This window comes from Zeus faber (assembly GCF_960531495.2).
Source record: "Zeus faber genome assembly, chromosome: 20".
NCBI classification, from domain to species: Eukaryota; Metazoa; Chordata; class Actinopteri; order Zeiformes; family Zeidae; genus Zeus; species Zeus faber.
The window spans coordinates 10,536,478-10,560,758 of record NC_137207.1 but is presented as its reverse complement, the minus strand read 5'-3'; the positions used below and the strand labels follow the sequence as shown (position 1 = coordinate 10,560,758).

Here is a 24,281-nt window from a genome sequence, read left to right as displayed (position 1 = left end):
AGGAAGTTGAAAGTCCGTGTTGCCCAGCGACAGCCCCAAAACATCACTGCTCTAGAGGAGATCTGCATGGAGGAATGGGCCAAAATACCAGCAACAGTGTGTGAAAACCTTGTGAAGACTTACAGAAAACGTTTGACCTCTGTCATTTCAAACAAAGGGTATATAACAAAGTATTGAGATGAACCTTTGTTATTGACCAAATACTTATTTTCCACCATAATTTGCAAATAAATTCTTTAAAAATCAGACAATGTGATTTTCTGGATTTTTTTTTCTCATTTTGTCTCTCATAGTTGAGGTATACCTATGATAAAAATAACAGGCCTCTCTCATGTTTTTAAGTGGGAGAACTTGCACAATTGGTGGCTGACTAAATACTTTTTTGCCCCACTGTATATTTTTTTTTTTTGGGGGGGGGGGGGGGTTGTTGATGTGCTTGTTTGCTGCATGCTTACTGGACAGGGGCCGGGCGGGCTGTGAGGCCAGGTTGATGGTGGCGTCTCGGAAGGGGCCCCAGCCTATGCTGTTCTTGGCATGGACCTTGTACTGGTAGGTCTGGGCTCTTTGCAGGTTCTCGATCAGCAGCATTCGCTTTTTCGGGTTGTCAATCTTCACCTTCTTGGCCGCTCCCACGGGCTCTGCGGAGGAAAATTGGTGAGATGTTCATTGTAGGATAAGTTGAAAATGAGCGCCTGTGCGGTCACCTCAATTTGAATGAAGGGCGTTTGGAGGATGGCGAAGGGAGTATTTCTTGGCGGATATTTCTTACTCATTTCATCATCAATGGGCGTGTAGATGACCTCGTAGGCTGTGATGTTGCCGTTGGTCTCGGCAGGCTCCGCCCAGCTGATCTGGGTGACTGTGGGACTGATGACGTTGAAGGCCAGCCGACCGGGCTCACCGGGCACTGAAGGAGGGGAGAAGACAGAGATGGAGAGAGAGAGAGAGAGAGAGAGGGAGGGAGGGAGGGATCAAAGAAGAGAGACAAACATTTGACCTGTTCTCTGCGCACAGTCACCGAATGCAGCCAATGCCTTTCAGACAAACATTTTTGAACTTCTAATTTGAAAGCAGTACTTCTTGCAAAGCAGGGGTCTCAAACCACAACGGCCTGCGGGCCACTGGCCAGGTTGTCTTCTCCCGGGGGCCGTGTTTCAAAACACGCTTCAAGTAAAATTGCGTGGATTCATTAAAAATGTATTAATTTAGTCAATTAAAGTTCAATTATTATCATTAGTATACAAAAATAAAACTTGTAAAAAATAAAATGTAAAAAGGTTAATTTAAAAATATATATTTATTAAGCGATCTATTTTCTGTACTTACTTCATGTTATATATCTTATTTTATCCTACCTTAAGCATTGTGATTTTACAATGGATTTGCAAGACTTAAGAATATATTATAAAAATGCAGCGGGCTGCATTAGATTGTCTCGGATGCGGCCCCCAGGCCTGTGGTTTGACACCCCTGTCGTAAAGAGGAACTGAACCCAACGCCTCGTCAGTTTACCATCCTCCAGGGTTTGACAGGCGACGATGTCAGTGTCATAGCCATCTCCAAAGGCGTTGTAGGCGCACACGCGCATCTCGTAGTCGCAGTAGGGGTACAGGTTGGTCAGCTCAGCGTGGGGAGTCTTAACGTCCAACACCTCGGCGTCTTTCTCCTGGTCGCCATAGATCCAGTACTTCACCTAGAGAGCAAAAGAAAAACAACCTTTTCACTACAAGCAAAACCAAGTGGGACCTCACAATGCCACAAACACGGGTTCAACATTTTTACATGGGCACTCAACCCCGACCGTACCTTGTAGCCCTGGGGGTTCCCAGACGGCGGGTCCCAAGCGAGACGGATGTTTTTGGGCCCGGTGGCGGTGGCCTTCACGTTCATCGGAGAGAGGAGTTGACCGTCCGACACGCTGCTCTTCGGGTTCTTGAATCCCGCAGTCATCTGCTGCATCTGGAGCTTCTCTGGAGACCTGGGACCTGCTGGAGAGGGGGTAGGTAGGGGGAAGACAGAGGAATAGAACAGAAGTCATGGGTAAGATTGAGGGCCAAGGAAATTCGTTTTCCCATTTCCACCGCTCGTTACCTCCATCGATGACGTTGACTATCGTGGTCTTCCTTTCCGCTACGACGGCGTTGTCGCTCGGCTCAAACAGCTCCAGCTGGAAGGTCTCGGGTTGGACCGGGCCAAGTTGCACCCCAGGGTCGATCATTATGTTCTTCTCCAACTCCCCAGGGCCAAACTTGAGAAGTCCGGACAGATCGAAGCGCTGGGCCTTCTTGGTGCGCCACTTCACCGTGGCGGGGCCCTCCTGGTTCCGGGTGCGAACCACAGGAATGGTGTAGGTGGGGTCAAACGTGGTGAAATTCTGAGTGCCCTTCTTAAACATGATCACACTGGGCTCTGCAGGGGAAGGAGAGACAGAGAGTCTGTACGTCAATCGTCCGTTGTTCGCGCGCGTGTGTCGGGAGAGTTCCGTAGGCCGCGCTCTCACCTGGTTGGTCCGTGATGGTGACAGTGGTCCTGGGGTAGCGTCCCAGCTTAGCGCCTTGCCTCGGGTTGCTGAGATCCATGACAAACTGCTTGACCTGTTTGTCCTCGAAGAGCCCCTCCTTCTCCCCAAGCTCCAGCAGGCGAACCGGAACCATCTTCTGGGTCTCACCTGGACTGCATGTCAGATCCCCTTCGACAGTCAGGTAGTCCTGGGAAAAGGGAGGTTTGTTTTGATCCAGGAATACCAGCAAGTTGGCCGTCCCCTTTTCAGCATAACCACCCTGCGCGTGCTTCCTCTCACCTTCTTGTCTTTTGCGGTGAGGTCCCGGGTGCGATAGGTGACCTGGGTGCGTCCGTCCTCGATGATCTCTCTGCTTATGGGAATGTTGGCCACCCCGTCCTGCCTGCTGTAGGTGTAGGCCGGCTGGAGGAAGGAGAACACGCTCTTTGCTGGGGGGGGGGCGGGGGCAGAGAACGCAGAAGAAACATCCACAAGGGATGGGAGGAATAAAAGATTGATTCACTCACTTATTCTAAATACACAAGTATTCACACGTAAGTATACAAGTATTGCTTTTGAGAACTGCACTGACTCCTGCATCAATATCATTTCATGTAAACCATGGTCCTACCATTAACAAAGATGACAAAATTGGAAAGAAATTTAGCGGCTGAAATGCAATACTTAAACAGTAGATTTTGAATAATTGTAGAATCCCAACACACGTTGAATTGGCACAACAATCACAATGCTATGGTGTTCATCCAACACTTCTCATCTCATCAATCCAATGCGGTTAATATGGATTTTCAGATAAAGGCCCTCTGGTTCTCAATGTGGAGTCTGGAGTTCCCTAGGGGTCCTTCAAGATGTTCCAGGGGGGGTTGCTAGCAAAATGATAAATAGTTCAACTTCCTTCTTATTTAATTTACCAGACGATAACAAGGTTGGAAAATTTTAAACCATTTTAATTATAGTTTCACTGTTATCTCCTCAACCATTGTATAGAAAGATACAGAATTTGGACTAAATCTAACAATGAAAATAAATTGAAGGTCCTCCATATGAAAGGTTGAGAATCAGTGAGATGGAGGACTTTAAGATTCGCAGCGCTGATTTCTCAGTGCGAGATCAGCAGAGCCTCTCACCGTGCTCCTTGATGATGGTGATGTTGACGAAGCGCTTCCCGATCTCGGCGATGCCCAGCGGCACGTCCACGGCCTCCACCTGCAGCTGCTTCTTGTCGTCGTCCTCCTCCTTGGCGAAGAGCGGCACGTGGACGTCCACAGACTGCACGCCTTCCTGGAACTCCACCGCCCCCGCAGCCTCTGCAGAGAGGGAGAGTGGGAGTCATGATCTGATCCTGGCATTACAAAACGGGAAATTCTAGGACTTTCAAGTACTATTTTTTCACTTTCAAGGACTTCACGCAAAACAATTTTTTTATGTGATCTTTACTCATTCAAATATAATATAATCTTAACCTCACTGTCTGTTATTTATATTAGTATATCTATTATATATCTATTATTGATCTCATTGTCATCTACTATTATAAGGGTCTATTTCCAACCATGCTAGTTTGAATTTACATTCCCTGCCATAATCTATAGTATATTGTTTCCAGCGTTAATGTTCATGCCTGGTTGGTGTGGCAGTGAGTCGGGGGACACAGACACTGCTGCGAGAAGAAATAGAGCAACTACAAGAGAAAATTGTATTACATTACGATTTGAATAACAAAACCAGGGGGAATATCACAAGTTTTCAGTGATCTTCTTTTTCAAGGACTTTAGAAGCACTTCAGCGCAAAAGTGTGTATTTTAAAGGTATTTCAGTGCTTCAATTTCTGAGGACAAAATTCAAGCACTTCAAGTACCTCAAGTGGAGAAAGCACACACACACACACACACGTACACACACGTACACACACACACACACATACATACCTCTGTCTGTGGCGACAGTGTAGTAGCCAGGCACCACCTTGAGGTCATGGAGCTTTCCAGACTGGACATTTTTCTCCGTCAGCTTGACAATATCAGGGTAGCTGGAGCGTGGCGCAGACAGGACAGTGTCCAAGATGGTGTGTTCCTGCCTGGGGTGTGAAGGGAACGCAGTCAGTACTGTGATCTCATTCAAAATCAGAACCAGAATGACTTTATTACGCCACGTGCATTTACATGTACTAGGAATTTGTCATGGTGATTATTGGTGCATATCTACACATGATTAGCATTTAAACAAAAAAGGGTTAACGTGTGAATTTTTTTTATTTATAAAAATTTAAATAATAACAAAATAAAATGTAATAAAAAGTAAAGTAAAAAATACTATAACATTGCCAAAGGTACACAAATAGCCGAAAAAGAAAAAACAACAATAGTGTAATATATAAAATATACAGAATTTACAGAATTAATCATCCAGAGAAGACAAACGTGTATCTCGATTGATGCTGTTTGTGTTTTATGGATCAAAGTTTTTACCTTTTGCCCGCGTTTCTTTGCAATCTGTAAGAGACAAAATCAAAATTTGAATGGATGAATGAGTAGGCATTTATGATTTCTTGTACGGTTAAGTAGGGCTGTGACGATAACCGCATTACCTCAATACTGCGGTATGAGTAAAAAGTCCTGTACTGTGAAACTACTCAGTATTAATTACCTTAAAGCTTTAAACGACAAATAACCCTTGCTTTTAGTAACAGCAGGAAAAGATTAGTGCATAAAAACGTCACCTGAACAAGGTCTTCTGAACCTTCTGGGCCCCTGGGATCTGCTTGTACACTTCATTTAACTGGATAGAGGAACAAAATGATAACATACACATAACACACACACACACACACCATAAATATAACACGAATCTGTGTTTAAACACACTGTTATTCTTTGAGAGGGAATAGAGAGAGAGTTAAATGCCAACACCCTCAACCCCTTCCACTGACAAATAGAAACAAAACAAACAAAAAAAACAAACACACTCACATTATCCGCAACTTCCTTGCGGAGTAGGTCAGCATCTAGGGATTCCGGACGGGAGAGGTTGTCGGAAAACAGTCTGTTCAGACGCATCGAGATGGGGAACTGGACTAGAACAGAGAGATTAGCGGATTTAAAACCAACAGGAAATAAGCGTCCATCTGTATATTCTTCCAGCCCCGCGAGTCATTCACCAGGCCCCCTACAGCACGATGGCCAGTAGTTTTCAAACCACTCACTGGTCTCTTTGGGGTTGGGCTGGATCTGAGCCTGCAGGTGACCGTGCCCCCGGTGGACGTTATCGGTGACCTTCCATCGGACCACGTCGGTGCCCTTGAGAGGACCGGTCCTCGCCATGGGCGTGTCCAGGTGGTCGGAGGTGAGCAGCGACTGGCGGAGCAGGTACTCGTCCTCCTTGAAGCCAACCTTCCGACCTGAACGGAAACGGGAGCCTGAGGTGAGACGGCGGATTTAAAAACTCTACTGTCGTACGTTTTTGAAGCCCCTCGTTTGTGAACCACTTTGTAACAGTGCGTTCTTTACTCACTTACTAAAATAGCTTTTTTGCTATTTTTGTAATTTTTGCTCGATCCTAGAAGCTAGTGGAAAAACAATGGAAGCAAGGGCATTTTAAGTCATTTTTTGTTTGTCTCTTGCATCGCACCAACAACTGCATTCGAACCCACTTCTTTAATGATGCCAAACCTGGTCTAACATCGTACAATCTAACATAATCCAATGTGCTTGGGGTCTAGGCGCTACATACACAATAGATACGATCAGAATGAAGAGGGTCGTATCAGGATGCAGCATCTTACCTCCCGCACAGCAAGGCAACAGCGCAAGACAGGCCTGTAGAAGGAAGACAGATCTCAGTACATACATCACACAATAGGCCTAGGGTTTTCGGGGACGGGTGGGGTGTGAGCTATGTGGGTGGTGACATGGCGGGCGGCTGCGATCTTGCCCGCCACGCTCCTGCCCTGGCATGCGTTACGTCTGTCCTGCAATTCTAATGCCACTCATATTAATTCAGAAAACCTACACTCCCACACGAATCGTAGTCCAAGCAACAGTCCACCAGACCAGGGTGGTGGGGCGCTGGTGGGTTAGTGAAGGGGTGTGGTTGGCACTTGGTTAAGGGGGTGGACACTCAGGGCTTGTGGCCGGGTGGGACATCTGGCCAGTTGTGGGTAGGGTGGGCCATGCCTTTGCACGTTTGCCGATTTGGCCACGTGCCGATTTGTTATTCCAATTTTCCTGGACTTAATCAATTCCGTTTTGTCGATACATGTTTTCGTCTGAGGTTTCTTTGGGTCTAAGTTTATTTGTTTCACCCGTGGTGATTCTCCCCCTCTTGGAGTAGTAATGATGATCAGTTGTTTAAATACCAAAACATGCTCGCACACGCACAATGCAACAACTGTGCTCTTGTCATCCTACAGGTCGTCCACAGGACAGAGTTACTGCAGCAGTTCTTGATGACTTAAGAATTAATAAAAAGTGGCATTACAGGTTGAGAAGTTAAACTCCACTTGCAGACTAACTCTGTCCTCAGATGCAATGGCATACGCATACTCTGTTGTATGCCCAGCATGCTGACAGCACAGGTTAAAAAAAAGAAAGTAAAGAATCAGGACAAAAGGCACACAAACATACAAACACATAAAAATGTGTGTGTGTGTGTGTGTGTGTGTGTGTGTGTGTGTGTGTGTGTGTGTGTGTGTGTGTGTGTGTCTGTGTCTGTGTGTGTGTGTGTGTGTGTGTGTGTGTGTGCGTGTGTGCGTGTGTGTGTATATGTGTGTGGACCTTGCAGCAGGCGCAGTACTTCCAGCAGCACAGCAGCAGCAGCCCCAGCAACAACATGAGGAACATGATGAGCGGGATCAGCCACAGGAAGCTACCAGGGGGACAGTCTATGGGGACGAATCACAACAAAAAGCTTCAGCTCACAGACATGTGGGGGCACAACTCCCATGAGCTCCACCTCAGCATTGATTTCACCAACAACACTATTCCAAAGAAGAACCAAAGCAAGTTTGCTCTTCCGTGATGCCATTTCCAATAACTCAAGTCTGTTCTTCAAATACCTGAAATTGATGAACAGACAGCCGGCTAAACTGCACGGCGGGCTGGTATTTTAAACATAAACTATCTACTTTAAAAGCTTTTCTATACCACAAACAGACACCGTGTGAATATCATAAATAAACATCCTCTAAATCACATGAAAATACAAGGATACAGCCGTTGTTGACCTGAAAGTATAATGCAAATGTACATAAATGCACCCGTGTGCTCGGCACCACTGCGGCAGCAGCTCATCCCCTTTTCCCTTTCACTTTTTTTATTTTATTTTTTGATTTGAAGTATTTCTGCTTTCTTTCCTTTGTTTAGTTAGTTTCAAGCTGGTTTTGTCCAGCTTAGCTAGGTTGGTTTTGTTTTCAAGTTTTCTCAGTAGTTTCTTTCCCCTCTGGGATTAAATACCCTAATTTCCAGACTATTAAGCGCACCTGAATATAAGCCGCACCCACTGAATTTTAAAAAAACAATTATTTTGAACATAAATAAGCCGCACATGTCTATAAGCCGCAGGTGCCTACCGGTGCATTGAAACAAATGAATTTTTCCTCAGGCTCTAACGAAACACAGCTTGTAACAAAAATAAATAGGCTTTAACGAAACACGGCTTGTAACAAAAATAAAAAATTTGCGGTAAACAGTAGCCAAGAAAGTCATTGGTCACTATCTTCCTCCTCCTGCGCACTAAAACCACTGAAGTCATCTCCTTCGGTGTCGGAGTTGAATAGCCTCAGAATTGCTTCATCCGATGTCGGATCGTTTTCATTGTCGCTCTCGTCACTTTCATCCGGAGGCAAATTCCCCGCTGAGCTCATGCTGCCCTCTTCAACACGCAGTAGTCCAGCCTTTCCAAACCCGTTGATGATAGTGGATTTTGTGACAATGCTCCACGCTGTCAGGACCCACTGGCAGCCACCACGATGGTCCACCTCTAAAATCCTCAAACTTCATTGCGGTGGCGATTGTCTTGACTTTCAGTCGGATCTGCACAGTTGAAACACCTCGGCCGGCTGCTCTCTGTGTGTTGACCCAGTCTTCGAGCTCATTTTGTAGTTCGGGCCATCTGCTTTTCTTCCCTCTGAAAGCTTTTGTTGTCTTTTTGCACTGAGTCAGTTCCTCACGCTGCTGTTTCCAACGTCTTATCATCGACTCACTAAGGCCAAGCTCCCGTGCCGCAGCTCTATTTCCTTTTCCAGCAGCCAGCTCGATCGCCTTCAACTTGAAAGCTGCATCATATGCATTTCTTTGTGTCTTTGCCATGATGAGGGTGACGAAATTACGACCGTAAATGATGGGAAGTTTGAGCGCGCTCGATTTAATCTAAACAGTTACATTGTTTCACCTTAACCCGTTCGGCAATTTCATTGGTCTAATGAAAGCTTCAAGCCGCCAAAAAACTGAGCACCGTCACATAATGTGTTTTTTGCTTAGTTTTTTGGCTGCATGAAGCTTGTGAAAGCAGGGAGAATCCATAAATTAGCCCCGTCATTGTTTAAGCCGCGAGATTCAAAGCGTGGATAAAAAGTAGCGGCTTATAGTCTGGAAATTACGGTAGGTGTTAATCCTATCTTATCTTCATGCATGGAAACTAATCAAAGGCCTGTTTGCAGCTCACCTTTCTTCTTGAGCACCTGGACCTCCAGTTCTTTGTCTTTTTGATGATCCTTCGGGTCGCCGATGGTGTAGTAGTACGTACAGTCATCATCCTCGTCATGGAAGCTGCACGACTCAAGCACCTTGTCCGCTGGTGAGACACAACACATACAACAAGACACACAAACACATGTTTTAAGTGAGTCTATAGTGGTTATTAGAAGGGAAACCTGAGACAGGGGAAGTAATAATTGAGTTTGTTTACTCAAGGGCTGTGTTTACATACACTTGTGAGGTATTTGTAACCTTAACCCGAGTAGCTTCCAGTTCCAGCAGATAGTAATTATTGTTACTAAAGGGGTTTTTCATATAACCTTTTAAATTTGCGACTTCTTTCAATCGTTTTTTTTTTTTATTTATTCCCCTATGTGCATACTTACATTCTTGGAGTTCATCCACCATGACAATCTTGAAGGTGCACTCGTCACACTTTTCTTTGTCCTTCTTCTCGCCGGTCTTCCAGGCCTGGCACTGGACGCAGCTCCTCTTGGCCTCGCACACCCCCAGCCGGGCCTGGGAGGTCACAGTTCAACGGGACAGTCAGCCATGACTCTATCAAAACTCTTGACAACGTAATAAACAAGTGCAAAAGTCCATTTTTGTTAATATGACACTTTGGTGGTGCACACAGGTTGGTGCTACTGCCTATTCTCAGGGATCAATTTCACATTGAAATCTCTTTTATGGGGGAATTTCTTGTCATTGTTGTGAAAATTTCTAAAAATGCTTGATTTTGTTGCAGCTTTTCTCAAAACTAGTGATACAATTGCAGCATGTCATATGCAATCAATTCCTATGATAATATCACAGAAAGAACTCAAAATATAAAAACCATGGGCTCAAAGTTACAGAATAATAAAATTCTGTGCTTTTGCTTAGGTTAATAAAAACGTATGCAAAGTGTAAGCATTGTATTGATTTGGACGTTGAATGTGGAAAGGTACCTGGAAATTGGCCTCACAGGTGTCAGTGAGTGGCAGACCAGAGTCTTGACAGACACACTGGCCACAGACACATTTTCCTAGGTTGTTGCAGATTCCCTGGTACAGACCAAGACAACACAGTAACAGCATGAACATTTATATTGGGGAGAGAGCATGAAGCTCATGCTTTTAAGGCAACCTGCAGTGAATTCTGAAGGGTCGTTAACCAATTCTGCGCTCACCCCTTTGCTGTCACGACAGGTCTGGTTGCCCTTGGGACACTTGCAGGATGGGCCTTCCCAACCGTCCATGCACGCACACTGGCCCATGACACACGAGCCACGGTCTGAACCATCACACACATTTGGGGTGGTAAGAAGTTTACTACGTAAATATATTACTGACTTATTGCAAGACAACATCGCAGACACGCTCACGCACGCACGCACACACAAACAATCCCATGCACACCACCTTCACCAGCCGTCACAGCTCAATTACATAGATTATGCTATTATTTGAGCCCAACGCTTTAATTTTGTAAAATTATCAGATGCCATAATCACGTGTTTCAAACTAAATGAAAGGCGAATTTTAAACCAATGTTAGAAACGTTTTAATGAATAAAAGGCTAATTGTGTGTTTCCATAAGCTGGGTTGAATCCAATTAACAGACTACTCAAATTTTTGTGTTCCAATCTTAGATGTCAATCCATAGAGAGATACCTCTCCTATAGGTGGGTATGTATCATTTAATTTCATGCCACTATCATAAGATAACAGTGGCATGAAATTAACAAAAAAAAAAAATTGAATTGTTAATCCAAAGTATATGTATGATAATTAACCTTATCGTCATACTAACATGCATTCACATAAAAGCCTCTCTCTCTCTCTCTCTCTCTCTCTCTCTCACCGTTGCAGAGGAAGCCTCCATATCTCGGGCACTGGGTCCTGTCGAACTGGCAGTACGGTCCCTCGTACTGCTCAGGGTTGTAGCAGATGCACGCCCCGCACAGACAGTCTCCGCGGCCCGAGCAGGGCTCCGCCATGTTGGGCCCTATGCACCTGGCCGCGCCCAGTGACGACGCACTGGCTGAGCAGTTACAGAAGGAACCCAGCCTGCGGGGCAGAACGGCAGTACGGATAAGTACAAGGCACAAAGAATTCGGTGGCAGGGTTTTGCATCAGCAGAGTTTCAACACTCTTTTTGGAATTTAGATTCCATTTTTTTTTCCAATACCTGCAAATGTCAATAACAGCTTTGTTTCAGGTATCGAAATTATTGATCATTTTAGCTCTAAATTGTCAAACATCTCTAAAGATGACATAAGCCAGCCGTAGGCTATTTGATGAACAAACTTACAATTTAAAATAAAAATAAATAAAATATATGTAAATCATACAACAATTAATATCATGTATTTTACCTGCTTGGGTGCAAATGAAATACTTTTTTTTTTTAATTAAATTTAATTAAACTTTAGAATCATATCCAACAGCCTATTTGTGATTTTTGCGTTTTTGAGATTCCATATCAAAGCAAAAAATACAGCAAAAAAAAAAAACTCTTCGGAAAAAACTTGGTTCTTTGATCCTTCATCAGTAAAATAAACCCCATGGCGTCTTTAGTCAAAAGAGCAGCCTCACCAGCCATCATTGCACTTGCACTTCCCACAGATCATGTCGCCGTTACCGTTGCATCTGGTTGCTTTGAGGGAGGGATTCTGGAGACGGACAACAAGGCAGAAGGTGTGAAAAACAAAACCCAGAACAAAACTTAAAAAAAAAAACGTGTCTGTTTGGGTGTGTCTACCTTTTCACAATGGCATTTTGGACATAGAATCTCCGCCTTTATGCTGAGGGCGGTGCCAAAGGTGGTGGGCTTGACTCTCATGTCGGCCGCTTTGTCCTGCGGCTCCATCTGACACACGTGCTGCTTATCCACCATGCGTTTGGCCTGGAGCCGCACCTTGAACTTGCCCTGAACGGCAAATACAAAAAACATTACTGCTTGTATGGGTTTGTGTGTGTGTGTGTGTGGGTGGGTGTGTGTGTGTGTGTGTGTTCGAGGGACATGCAGATTTGTGTACATGCGTGTCTGTGCCTGTCTGTGTGCGCTGAGGAGAGCACGGTTATCGTTTTGTCTGTAGTCTCGAGTGGATTTTGATTGATAGTTCTCTTGCAGTGCATTAATCAATTTGTGGGTGTGGGTGTGCGTGCGTGTGGCTGTGGGTGTGCGTGTGCGTGTGTGCGTGTGTGTGATTTATCTTACAATTTCTCCGGGCTGGAACCGGAAGGCTCCGTAGTCTACAACCTGCTCCCCGTTGTTGAGGAACTGAGCCTTGAAGGCTTTGGGCTTGTCCTCCACACGTATGGTCATCTTGGAATGGATGCTCTTTAGTGACACAAAGACAGTGAGGACGGGTTTTATTTTGTGTTCCCGTAAAACACAACTGTTGTCGAAACTGAATAGGAAGGTTGCTACGGCAACACCGGCCTCATAGCGACCACCTCTTACACCGCCTAGGACCACACACAAGTATTATTTAACTAGTTCAGCCCTGAAAACCGGTGTCAAGTTGGTCAAGTCTAGTTGCAACCACATGGAGAACAAATCTATGAAGAGGGTGAATGACCTAGGGTGAGGGTGAACGTATTTGGCCAAAGGGTTTCCAAAAAAGGTTTGGAATATTAGTAAAATGTGTCACTCTAGCAACAGCGATACGAGATAAGACATGAAAGTAAGCATTTTAGTTAATTACTAAAATGCTCAGAAATCATCAGCTTCCACCTGAAAGGTCGTGGATGTGGCTTAATCAACTATCTATTTATATATTCATATATTTTTCATAAGCAGGTCTTGTTGCAGGGCTATAATTAGCGATAAATAGGTTATGCAGACACAGGACAACATATCAGGCACGTACCTTGAAGGCTTTCTGCATGATGTGAAGAAAGTTGGATGAGTCCTCATTCAGCAGACCCAGCTCAGCGATGGGAAAGTACTTGTAGAGTTTCTACGCAGAGCGGAATAAAGGAGGGTGTTCAAATAAAACTGCCTTGTTGAAATGGAGACCAAGAAGAACCTGAGTGGGATCCTTAAAACGCAGTTGCTGCAATTTACTGATATTGTGCGAAATTCCCTATCACTGTTATTGTGACATCAAGATTAAAGTCTGAGGCAGGAGGACGCTGACCTCGTAGTAGCTATACGAGTGGTCGGTGACGGCGAAGATGGGGATGATGTTGTGCCTGTCGAGCAGACGGACCAGTGTGGGCACCGAGGGGTAGTCCTGCCGGGTGTCCTTGGTGTACTTGCCCTTGTCGTCCAGGTGGCACTCCTCATCGTTGCGGGGCAGGATGCCGGACAGCACGTTGGCGCCGTCCGACTCGTAGTGGAAGGCCGACTCGGTGGAGAAGACCAGCAGGTGGGTGCTGTGGTTGCGCCAGCCGATCTTATCCTGCCAAAGGAAACGACGGGTCAGGGAGGGGTGGGCGAACCTGTGGTTTTAAATTGAAGAGGGCGTGGCGCCTGGTCTTCACGGGGCAGATTCTATGCCTAACACTTGTTACGCATAGCGCACCCAAAAACAAATAGACAAGTAGACATGTAGACACACACTCAGACAAACACACACACACAAAAGACCATAACAGATCCTAACCCCGCAGACGGCCGCCTGAAGTATGGCATCAAATCCCCCCTCTGGAGCGTCCAAGTTGCCGGATATTCTTTCCTTTTGAAGCTCATCGGTGAAGAATTTCAAATCGTTGGTTAACTTAATGACGTTTTTGAAGGAGAACGGAGGGTCACTGTTGGGCCATGGCTCTTTGAGTCTGGGAATCGAAAACAAACAGAAAGGGAACAACGATTTTTAATGATCATGAACGGCAAGGGAACCGAAAAAGGTGCGTTTGTTTGGGGTTTTCGCTTTTACTTGGAGGGCCTCATGTCAGTCTGGGGCTCCACAACTTTGTCCACAAACTTTCCAAAGCCGATGGTGAAGTCGTCTGACAGCGTCTTCACAACCCTTGCTGCAGGAAACGTGATCACAGTCAGAAAAACACATTTCAATATTGCTCCTACAGTATATCAGCGGCACTGCTTTGAGCACAGATTCTGTGTCAAAACGCGATGTATCCAACTGAGAAACCACAACAAAAACAGACTAGAATATACGGTTGATGTGTTAATCGTGGTCTTCGTTTCTGCTTTTCGTGTTCAACACGGTGCGGCAAAGAAAATAATGGTGAAATCTTTCTTGTTATCTAGTGCGTGAAAATGCCACGACGGTGGAACGAGACCCCTGTCAGAACGGCTGAATCACTGCGCGTCTTTCGTTGGAGACTGAAGACCAATCCCTTCAGACTCCACCTGGACCCTACTTGCACTGACCCTTCTATCACACGAGGATACCTTTCCCATTTACTTTCTGACATACTTTCTTGTGAAAAAAAATATATATCTGTCACTGTACGAGAATAGAGAAGAGCAGGTTAAGCTGGCTATGACTGTGATATACAGTGGTTTGATACTGTGATAAAATGTACTTATTGTAAGTCGCTTTTGACAAATGTGATGTGTGAAATGTGTGAAAGTTTATCCAGAGGCAAAATTCAGGCAGAGCATTATCACATCAGAGGGCTTTGAAAGTCATAGAGTTAATAAATCTAGAGCTATCTCAGCCCTAGATTGATTGCCACTCCCTTCCCCAAACTCACAACAGCTTGCATTTTTTGAATTTGTGTGGTGGGTGGATATGCATATATCCCTGACTCTTTTCTTCAGTGGTAATAGTTTAATTAAGAGAAATTGCTTCTTTTTCTTTGACTTGCATTGTTTTGCCAATTCTCGCAATTTTACTACAAAAAAAAAAAAATCACATAAAACTGAGCAAATTGCATCGCAGGTTTTGCAGAATACAGCCTTTTTGGTCGCAACAATCACAACAAAAACGTTCCTCTATGTAGAGGTGCAGTACCAGAGTTGGCCACCACACCAAGTTGGAAGCTAAGTTCAAGTTCAAGTTCAAGAGGTTATTTGTCACATACATATACATGCGGTCATACATATATGCAGTGAAATGTCATGACACCCGGTGACTATGCACAATAAGCTCTCTAAGCTCTAAAAATACTAAAAATACTAAAATGTGCGTAATCGACACTCGGTGCTCGCGCAGGCCAGCCTCCCTCCGTCTCACAAATACACAGCGTGTCTTAGACAACCACCTCAGAGGACAAGGGCCAGTTTGGGGTCAACATGCCCGCCTCCCCCCGCCCTATGACACTCACCCAGCTCATTGCCCATCTTCTTTAAATTGTCCAAATCGTCAGCCATGGAGTTGGAGAAGTCCATGAGGATGTAGAGATCCAGAGGACCCTTGGTGGGGGCGAACACCTCCATGTCCACCACCTTCTCCTCACCGGGCAGGAAGGACATGCTCATCCTCTGAGGCGTCACCTGGGACTGCTGCAGCCTGACATTAATCTGCTCCTTCTGCAGGGGAGCGGCCAATGGGGGGTGGGGGGGAATAAGATCATTAATACAATTATTATTATAGGGCTGATGGGACAGGCAAGGGAGAAAGCAAGACAGGTGGAGGTAGAATTAATGGAAAACAAAGGTGGCATGGAAGGAAGGAAAGAAGTGAAGGGGTTGCAAAGAAGGTTGGGGCAGAAATTTGACACGGTAGTGGGGGGCGGAACCTTGTCATCCTGTGATTAGAAGATCAAGTGATTAAGTAAGAATAATTACGCTCAGAATCAGTTAACTGTCACTGCACAGAGTGCAAGCACTGAGGCTGAGCCTGATTTTACCCATCCTAGTAACTTGTATTGACGTATCTAGGAGCTACCTTCGCGAGCCACTGCCCCATGGAGGGATAAATAATAAATACATAATAATAGAGGGATGAATAAATAAAAGAGTAGTAAAGGATGGGCACGTACCTGCTCTATGTGAAGGGTGCTTTCATCTGCGATAATACCCCCAGCAGTGCAGCCTTGGGCCACAATCTTCTCCTTAAGGTCGCAACGGGGGCCATTAAAGGTCTGGGAAAAAGGAACATAATAAAAAATGCATTTGGCGCATTTGCATTGTTTGAGTTGATGAAAACGAACCGTTCCGAATCTTTGTGTTCTTATGTTCAACGCCAATAAATTATTTTTCTTCATGAAGTGGATGTGTGTTACTACAATGGCGTAGACTTATATGACGATAGTGGCATGAATTGAGCTGTTAATCACAATAATATGTGTGGCAATTAATCGCCTACTAAAGTTTCAGTCCCCGGGCTAGCTCCGGGTTCGATTCCCTGCTCTCACCTCGTCGGAACAGTAGGTGCAGCCCTTCCCAGACTGAATACATGCTGAGCAGGTACTGGCCCTGGCTGTCAAGCAATAGTTCACTGTTGGGGGGGGGGGGGGATCAGGAAGAGTCAGGGTCACACAAGCAACAAAACCAGCATCACATAGCGAAAAAGTTCCGTGGTAGCAGAAAACAGTTTGTACCCAATGTTGTTCTCCCCTCTCATCCCTGCAAGTTAACTTTCTGCCGCCGGAGGTAAGTTGGTGAGAGGTATCGAAACTTAAGATAGTTTTTCGATACCGCATGTTCTCTGCTACCAGCCAAGAAAGTATAAGTCGTACCGTGTGGTCACCTTATAGCCTTGTTATATCTATCTATTAATAACAATCGAAAATGTTATGCCCTCGATGTTGTGGGAATTTTACCCGTGGTATCGAAATGGTATCAAATATTAAAAATTTTCAAGATATTTAATTGCAGTTAGAAATTCCAGTATTGTGACAACATTATCTGGAAGATACAGAAAAATACTTCAGTTTAGATGAGGTATGATTAGTGCCCTTTAGGGCTGTGTATTTATTTCTATAAATAAATAATTGATTATAAATGTTTTGGCTAACGTTAGCGAATCAATTCACATGTAATGAGCAATAACGTTTATTTTAAGTCCATCCAGTTTTTTGCACAGTGAATGCACATGAGAGAAATATTCCCGGTAAGGGTGTGCCACTTTGGCAGAGACGCACCAGCGCACCAGCGCACCAGCGCACCAGCGCACCAGCGCGTTTTACTGTGTGTACCCATGAGAGTGCGCCTTTGACCGGAATGTCCAGTTTTCCACAGATGTAGCGATGAAAGGGGGAAATAAACACCAGCATCAACGACGGAATGACCTCTAGTGCAGAGGTTCCCAACCACCGGGCCGTGAGAACACAGGCGGGATTTTTACAGGAGCCATCCGCCATCAGCAGCAGGAAACTGAGTAAATTAAATACATGTAGAGTCTTTATTTGCTTTGTTTGGAGATAAGATCACTCTGATCGGAGCAGCGGAACCGTGCATAACGCCCCGCACTACCTCCCCTACTTCATTTGAGCATTCAGTTTTTTTATACATTGGAATGGAATGGGATTATAGAGGAATATCTGCAGCCCTAGTGTCCTCACCGTTTTGAGCACAGCAGCAGTTCAACAGGACTGCCAGAAGCAGTGAGAGATGTAAGGTCCATCTCCCCATCTCCTCCCTGCAACAAAAACACACACATACACATGAATCTATATGGTAGTAATCAGTTCCTGACACTGGGCTGAACACTATTGGAGAGGAAGAAAGAGAACGGGACAAATGAGAGGGATGAGAGGGAGTGAGAGAGAGAGAGAGAGATAGAGAGAGAGAGAGAGAGAGAGAGAGAACCTGTCCTGGTATGCAGTCACTTTCAGACCACATTAAGGTGTAACCTGAACCACCTGTAATTTTCCCTTGGTTCAAAGGCATAGGAGAAAGTGGAGAAAGCACGCACACGCACACACACACACACACACACACACACACACACACACACACACACACACACACACACCCCTACCCTCTCCTCTACGGCTCATTCCACAACAAAGGGTACTAATGAAGACTGGTTTTGTAATAAAAACTATTTTCTGCTCTATTCACATGAAAAAACAATAACGTTAAGCAAGTAAGGTGTAATATATGTGTCTTTAAAGTAGTCTGTCTAGTAACTACTTAGCAGACAGTTGAGTTGTTAATAAAACCTCCTTCATGCTCTGCTGCTCCTTCCACAACAGACAGACAGGCAGTGAAATGACAGACCCTCAGAACATCAAACGTACTCTCACTTTCCGTTGCATAACTAAATAATCGTGCTATGTGCTATCTCTAAAGCCTGAAATGTTACCCTCCATTTCACACCGAAAGAGAACGTGGGAGAGAGCGAGAAGGAGTGAGAGGGAATGAGAGAGAGACAGGCAGACGGGCAGACAGACAGGCAGGAAACGAGAGCGAGGGAGATATTCAGAAAAACAACGACCCCAAGACAGTCGCGATAAAAAATATTTCGTTTCAACCGGGACATCAAGACAGAACTTCTGTATACAGACAGGAACCAGAAGGGAACTGTGCAGCAAAATCACTTGATAATGTTCAAGAAAAGACCTCCAACGGGGAAACACGGACACTATCTCCACAAAACAGAGAGGCCGTCAGTGAACAAAGAGCACAGTGTGGCACAAAATGTCTGAGTAATTGTCTCAGTGGGCAGATGTTGTGCAAAAAAATGTTATTTTTTTTTTTTAATGGCGCTCCACCATCAGTGCGAAGGGCCTCTTAACTCAGAGCCGGAATTTCTCCCTTCGGCGAGAGTTACCCGACCATCTCCAAAAACACAACCCAAAAGGGATCATGAGAATGGCGACTTAGCACTTCGCCGTGAACTTCAGCTGCCTACAGGTGTTTGCGTGTGTACACACATCCGCCACGCTCCATATATCACTGACCAGCTGTCACCATATATCACCGACGAGGTTTGGGTCGGCGCACAAAGGACAGAGAGGCGCCTGTCTCGGGGCTCCGGTTGTGTCCCGAAGTCGCACAATGTAAAGTGCTTTGGAAAAAAAAAGCCACTTTGTATTCGGCTCTACTTTGCAACAGGCAACTATCACAAGCAGTTTGGTGGGAGGGAGGAAACAGCGGCATGGTGAGCAGCGCCGCTTTGTCTAAAAGCTGGTCAGAACGAATTACAGGCTGCAGGAAAACACACACACACACACACACACACACACACACACACACACACACTCACACACACACACACAAAAAGCGAGGAGGATCATTTTTCCCTGGTTACAAAAACAAACACCACGTTGTGTTTTGTGCAGGACAACAAGGCCACCAGGTGAAGATTCCTCAGCAGGGTGTGGTGATGGCCCCCTCATGGCACGGGGGCCACGGGAATAACAGAGCTCAGGGGTCAGGGGTGCTGGCTTTTGACACCAAAGGTAAATCTGCTGTGCCCTCCACCGAGACAGGAGATGAAAACCACATTGTGAAGCCAGTTTTGTAGGTATAATGTGCATGTCATTAATAGCCAATGTTTTCTAATAAACACGCCCCATTTTGTCTCTCACTGACCGTCAACACTGACTGTTCTTATATTTGGTCATCCATGTCGCCCTCGGATTTAAATGTAATCATATAGGAATTCACTTCCAGTCAAACCAACTTAAAATGCATCACATTGTGCAGTCTAAAACTTCCCGGCGTGCCCTCTATGGTGCGAGGGCACTGAAAACAATGGAGCAATTATGAGATTTATGACCATGTTGAAAGAGATTACTGATCAAACGTACCTCTTGCTGCGCAGTGGCCCAATTCAAGTCCAAAAGTCCAACAATTAAATAAAGGAAACCACTTAATGTGTTTCCCTCTTGCTTGGCCGCGTGCGGAAAAGCTTCCACCTGCGTTGGGCACCGCAGGTCCCCTCTCCCAAGTCCTCAGGGTCCAAGTTCCAACTTTATGAGGATCGGTGGAATGCAAACGCAGAGTAAAAAGGACGTCGCTCCTGTTTCCTTCTCTCTCGCTCTCGCTCTCTCTCTCTCTCTTTGTTTTTCTCTCTCTTTGTTTTTCTATCTTTATGCCTTCCTCTCTTTTTCGGTCCCGACCAGTCAGACCATCAACTTAATTCCCCTTGAGTGTGCCCGTCTCCTGTGCGCGTCCTTCTTGCCCGCGTCACCGAGTGGGGGAAAAAGAGCGACCTGTCAAGCGTGAGAGTCACCGACTGTGTGAATGAGGTCTGCGTGCTGTGATTTGATCCCTCCTTTAGCTTGCACAGACAGAAGTTGTTCCTCTTCCCCCCTCTTTCTCTCCCTCTTTTTTCCCTCCCGCCTTTTCCGCCTTTCCCTCTCTCCCTGCCCCACCCGCCCAGGTGAGTACACCCATGACGAAGAGGAGGGCTGACTCCCTTCCTGTGCCTCTATCTCGCTCCCCGACTCCGGTTGAAGTTAAAATGCTCCACACCTCCATGTGTCAGCACCAGCCCCCACCCCTCCCTGTTGCATTCCTCCCCATGCAGGAGTTCACCTGTGTGGGCTTGAGGCTTGGCGAGCCCAGCCTTTCCTTCCATGGTCGACTCCCAACCCCCTGGGAGTGGCACTCCGAGAACACTGCTTGCTGTCTAGGGAGAAACAGTGCCGTACCCCCTCCCCCCCCCCCTTTTAATTCACACAAGTGAGCGCTCCTAGCCACAGGGGTATGTTCTCTCGCAAAATATTTGATATGCGTGACAGGATTGACACATACAGTATATCTTGCCGTGCATGCAGAGGTTTTTTCGTTTTCTTAAGGCTAGAACCATTTCCCTCGGCTTTGTGCCTGTGGCTGCGGTGGAACAGGGAACGGGGAATGTTCATTCCTTGGCAAAAGAGAGCTCAAAAGCACTGTACCTGGAGCATCATGCCAAAATGGCACGGTGCCCTATCTTTTGGGCTACCGAATCTGTGCAGTGTGTGTGTGTGTGTGTGTGTATTTACTGCATCACTCAAAAAACACTTTGTAAACACAAATTCAGCCGCTTGATTCCAGCAGACAGCCGCAAGTCTGTTCACAGCTTAATCTCCGACCAACAACTCCCTGATTAAGAAAAAAAAACAAAACCTAAAGTAATTTTCCAATGTATATATGGATATATACACATACATACTTATGCCATGTATATATACCAGGCTTGGGGGGGGGGGTGCCTCTCATCAAGGGTCCTTGGGCAAGACACGCTAGATTGCGGCAGACCACAAGCCAGGTGGCTGCTTCAATTTGGGCTTCCAACGCCCTCCAGAAAGACCTCCCCGAAAAAACGAGTGGATGGTTCATCCACAGAGCACACACCGCACCCGGACCCAGCCCGTGACTCAGGACCCGGGGATTTGATATGACTCAGAGGTGGGAAGATTGCGCAAATCCCACGTGCATGACCCGGGTAAGGACCAGACCTGCCTTCAGACGGCGGCTCCGGGGCATAAAAACTGTCGAGAAAAAACACGACACCCTTCAGCATTTTACATTCTCCAAACCCTCGTCCTTTTTTGTTGGGGCCCACGCCCTGTCCGCGCAGCCGGTAAACGCGCTCGCCTTTCACGGCGGGGGAGGATAACGGCTAGGAAGGTGCGGCCGGCCTAATTTGTGCAGAATCCAGGGTGAGGGAATGCGGCCGAGCTGTGTTGGGTTTGGGGCGAAAGGTTCACAAGTTAACTCATGATGAGATGTCATTTTAGGACGTCACGGGCGTCAAACCGATATCAGATCGGGGACGAATTGGTCCATATATATATATATATATATATATATATATATATATATATATATATATATATATATGTTTTGTTTTTTTGTTTTTTTACTTTTTCCTCACGTCTCTGTGTTAATTGTACTTGATTAATAATTGTATTTTAATTGTAATCATTTTGTTTTGGTTGTATGAGCCAGACTAACATCGAATAGACTCCACTGCAATTGACTCTGCCGTGACAATACCGATTTCACACATTTATAACTGTGGATAAGAACCGAATGGGAATATTGGAAATAAAATATTTCTTAAATGACGGGTTTTTTTTCCTTCCTTTCCCCCCCAAAATCATCGGCGGTTTAGAGCCCCCTGTGGACCCCAATCGGGCCCGCAGGCCGCATCTTTAGACACCCTTGCTCCACAATAAATACAAAAACTGAAATTTGTATCTTTATTCGCCCCTTTCAGCTGACTTGACCACATCTAGACAAGTCGTCAACAGTTTCGACTGGAATAGGAGTAAAGTCGTTTTTGAACCATCGAAAATAGTACGTACTGTGGGGGACGCGCCGGCGGAGGGACACAGTAGGCCGGGCCGTCAGGCGTGACCTCCGGGCCGGAGCGGAGCCGTCCGCGGTGCGTGTGCGGGTTGCCCGTGCGACGTCAAACGCGAAGCGCGGGCCACCGGCGGCGTCCCCCGCGCGGAAAGTCGCCGTCGGACGCGGTCCTCCACACGCCGGCGAGTGGCGAGGTCGCCCGGTCCGTGCCAAACTTTCCCTCATCTCCATGACAAAAGCTGCCCCCGGATCACTGCGCGCCGCGGCCCCGCGGTACGACGGAGTCGAAGTTTTGAGGTTGGACCTGAACGCTCGGTCGCTTATCAGCCGACTGAGGGTTTTTTTGGGGGGTTAAAGTTGTATTAACCGTTAGGAAAGCAAGCCTGCATTTTGGAGATAACAAATAAAAGGTAACACTTGTCGAATCAACGCGTGATTCATTCAACAAGCACACCTTTTAAGCTTCTGAAAGGAATTTTAGTTCGTTTTTAAAACGGGACTCGTTGCCCGTTCCCGTTTGTTGTCCATTGGGGAATAAAGGCATTCAGAGAGAAAAGGTCTTTCAAAGTAACAATCATTGAAGAAAAGCCAACTTTTCCCCCCCTCTCGCAATGTTGATATTAATCTGATAGTAATATTTCGTTGTCAATCTCAAAGGCTGCCTTTTTCCACCTGAGAATCCGATTATTATTATTATTATTTTTTTTTTTTTAATGGAGAATCTGGATTTATTTAGAATTAATTCTTGAAACACAGGGCATTCGTAATTTCTTTTTTTGTCGTGATGGCCATAATACTGTTCCAAATCTGTGTTTGTTTGTTTTTTTTTTAATTGTAAAATGAGTGGTATCGCTTCGGCTTACGACGACATTGAATGTGTCTACACGCGCAAAATTCGGACAAGCGCGCTCGGACCGATCATTGAAGAGGGCCTTTCGTCAAAGCGGCTGCGGATTCAAAGTTGATATAGCGACGTCGCGAAAACAAAAACCACTAGAACGTGCGGGATCCCAAATCGGCTACGTCGAGGTTGGCAGCGGACGTTGCCATGGCTCCGGGTGCCGCCGACGACCCGAGCTGGTCGGCCCTAACGGTCATAACGGAAAAGCCACTGATTGGCCGGATTGCATAGGCCACGCCCCCCCCCCCCCACAGCAGACGGTAACGCCTACTTTACAAACCTGCACCGGCTGGTTCTGGTGAGTTCTCTCACCAGAATAAGACCTGGAGGGGACGTCCATCTCAGGTCACGGTTATGTACCCGCCTATTCCGCCAGCCTGGAACTAAACCGAGGTACCGCAAAAGTCAAATTGGTCTCTCGGACAACGTTCTCCGTTCGCGACTGTTGAGATGAGTACGGTTTTAAAATGACGCCAGGTGAGCCGCGGATCACCTGACATAAAACCAACAAGGAAAAAACGTTAAAGCTATTTCCGAAGTTATTCCGTACCAACAATCCCATTTGGGACGCCGGTTTAGCACCATCTTTCTCTCAGCCAGACGTGTCAGATGAGAACTCAGGTCTCGGGCTCTGCAAACACTTACATGTTGGAACGCAATTTGAAGGGCTCAGGGAAAACTATGCAACTTGCAGTGCATGGCAGCCGCGGTGTGTTCAGGATTAGATGGGAGGCCGGGTCTCAGCATATTTAGGTGGGTGGTGAATTTCAACTGAGATTGATGTTTTTAACTTGGGTTTTTCCGAGAACGTATATGGAAAATCTAGACCGAAGCTATGAAAACTTTAACAAATAGGGGCTATACAGGTCTGTTTGATATCAACTCATATGAAGGGGAGATCTCGGGAGATCAAACCTGAATCTTCAAACAAAACTGAGGTGATGAACAACATAAATTACAGCTCCAGCTGTAACCCACATGGATCCCCCTGTGTGGAAGAATGTCAGACTGAAACAGTGTGTGTCTGAGTGTAAGTGGGAGACGGCCAGTGATAAATTCTGTCCAGATCCAGTCC

At 45.9% G+C, this 24,281-nt stretch overlaps 1 protein-coding gene across 2 annotated transcripts in view; it reads right to left on the bottom strand.

Annotated features, from left to right (window-relative positions):
* Positions 1-20,244, bottom strand: part of itgb4 (integrin, beta 4) — a 29,466-nt gene extending 9,222 nt beyond the window's left edge. For both annotated transcript variants that reach the window (XM_080021963.1, XM_080021964.1), the window contains exons 1-32: positions 19,818-20,244; positions 17,622-17,698; positions 16,473-16,555; positions 16,098-16,199; positions 15,441-15,645; positions 14,084-14,180; positions 13,811-13,982; positions 13,343-13,606; positions 13,073-13,162; positions 12,418-12,540; positions 11,959-12,126; positions 11,793-11,869; positions 11,059-11,264; positions 10,385-10,488; positions 10,164-10,259; positions 9,600-9,732; positions 9,182-9,310; positions 7,294-7,400; positions 6,303-6,336; positions 5,724-5,918; positions 5,491-5,594; positions 5,241-5,299; positions 4,990-5,013; positions 4,450-4,598; positions 3,649-3,828; positions 2,801-2,949; positions 2,501-2,708; positions 2,092-2,409; positions 1,807-1,988; positions 1,513-1,693; positions 770-907; positions 456-638 (exon numbers count right to left, since the gene is read on the bottom strand). In XM_080021963.1, the coding sequence (XP_079878089.1) occupies positions 456-638; positions 770-907; positions 1,513-1,693; positions 1,807-1,988; positions 2,092-2,409; positions 2,501-2,708; positions 2,801-2,949; positions 3,649-3,828; positions 4,450-4,598; positions 4,990-5,013; positions 5,241-5,299; positions 5,491-5,594; positions 5,724-5,918; positions 6,303-6,336; positions 7,294-7,400; positions 9,182-9,310; positions 9,600-9,732; positions 10,164-10,259; positions 10,385-10,488; positions 11,059-11,264; positions 11,793-11,869; positions 11,959-12,126; positions 12,418-12,540; positions 13,073-13,162; positions 13,343-13,606; positions 13,811-13,982; positions 14,084-14,180; positions 15,441-15,645; positions 16,098-16,199; positions 16,473-16,555; positions 17,622-17,691 (4,330 nt within the window). In that variant the 5' untranslated portion in view covers positions 17,692-17,698; positions 19,818-20,244. The remainder of the gene's footprint in view (positions 1-455; positions 639-769; positions 908-1,512; positions 1,694-1,806; positions 1,989-2,091; positions 2,410-2,500; positions 2,709-2,800; positions 2,950-3,648; positions 3,829-4,449; positions 4,599-4,989; positions 5,014-5,240; positions 5,300-5,490; positions 5,595-5,723; positions 5,919-6,302; positions 6,337-7,293; positions 7,401-9,181; positions 9,311-9,599; positions 9,733-10,163; positions 10,260-10,384; positions 10,489-11,058; positions 11,265-11,792; positions 11,870-11,958; positions 12,127-12,417; positions 12,541-13,072; positions 13,163-13,342; positions 13,607-13,810; positions 13,983-14,083; positions 14,181-15,440; positions 15,646-16,097; positions 16,200-16,472; positions 16,556-17,621; positions 17,699-19,817) is intronic.
* Between the last annotated feature and the right edge of the window lie 4,037 nt (positions 20,245-24,281).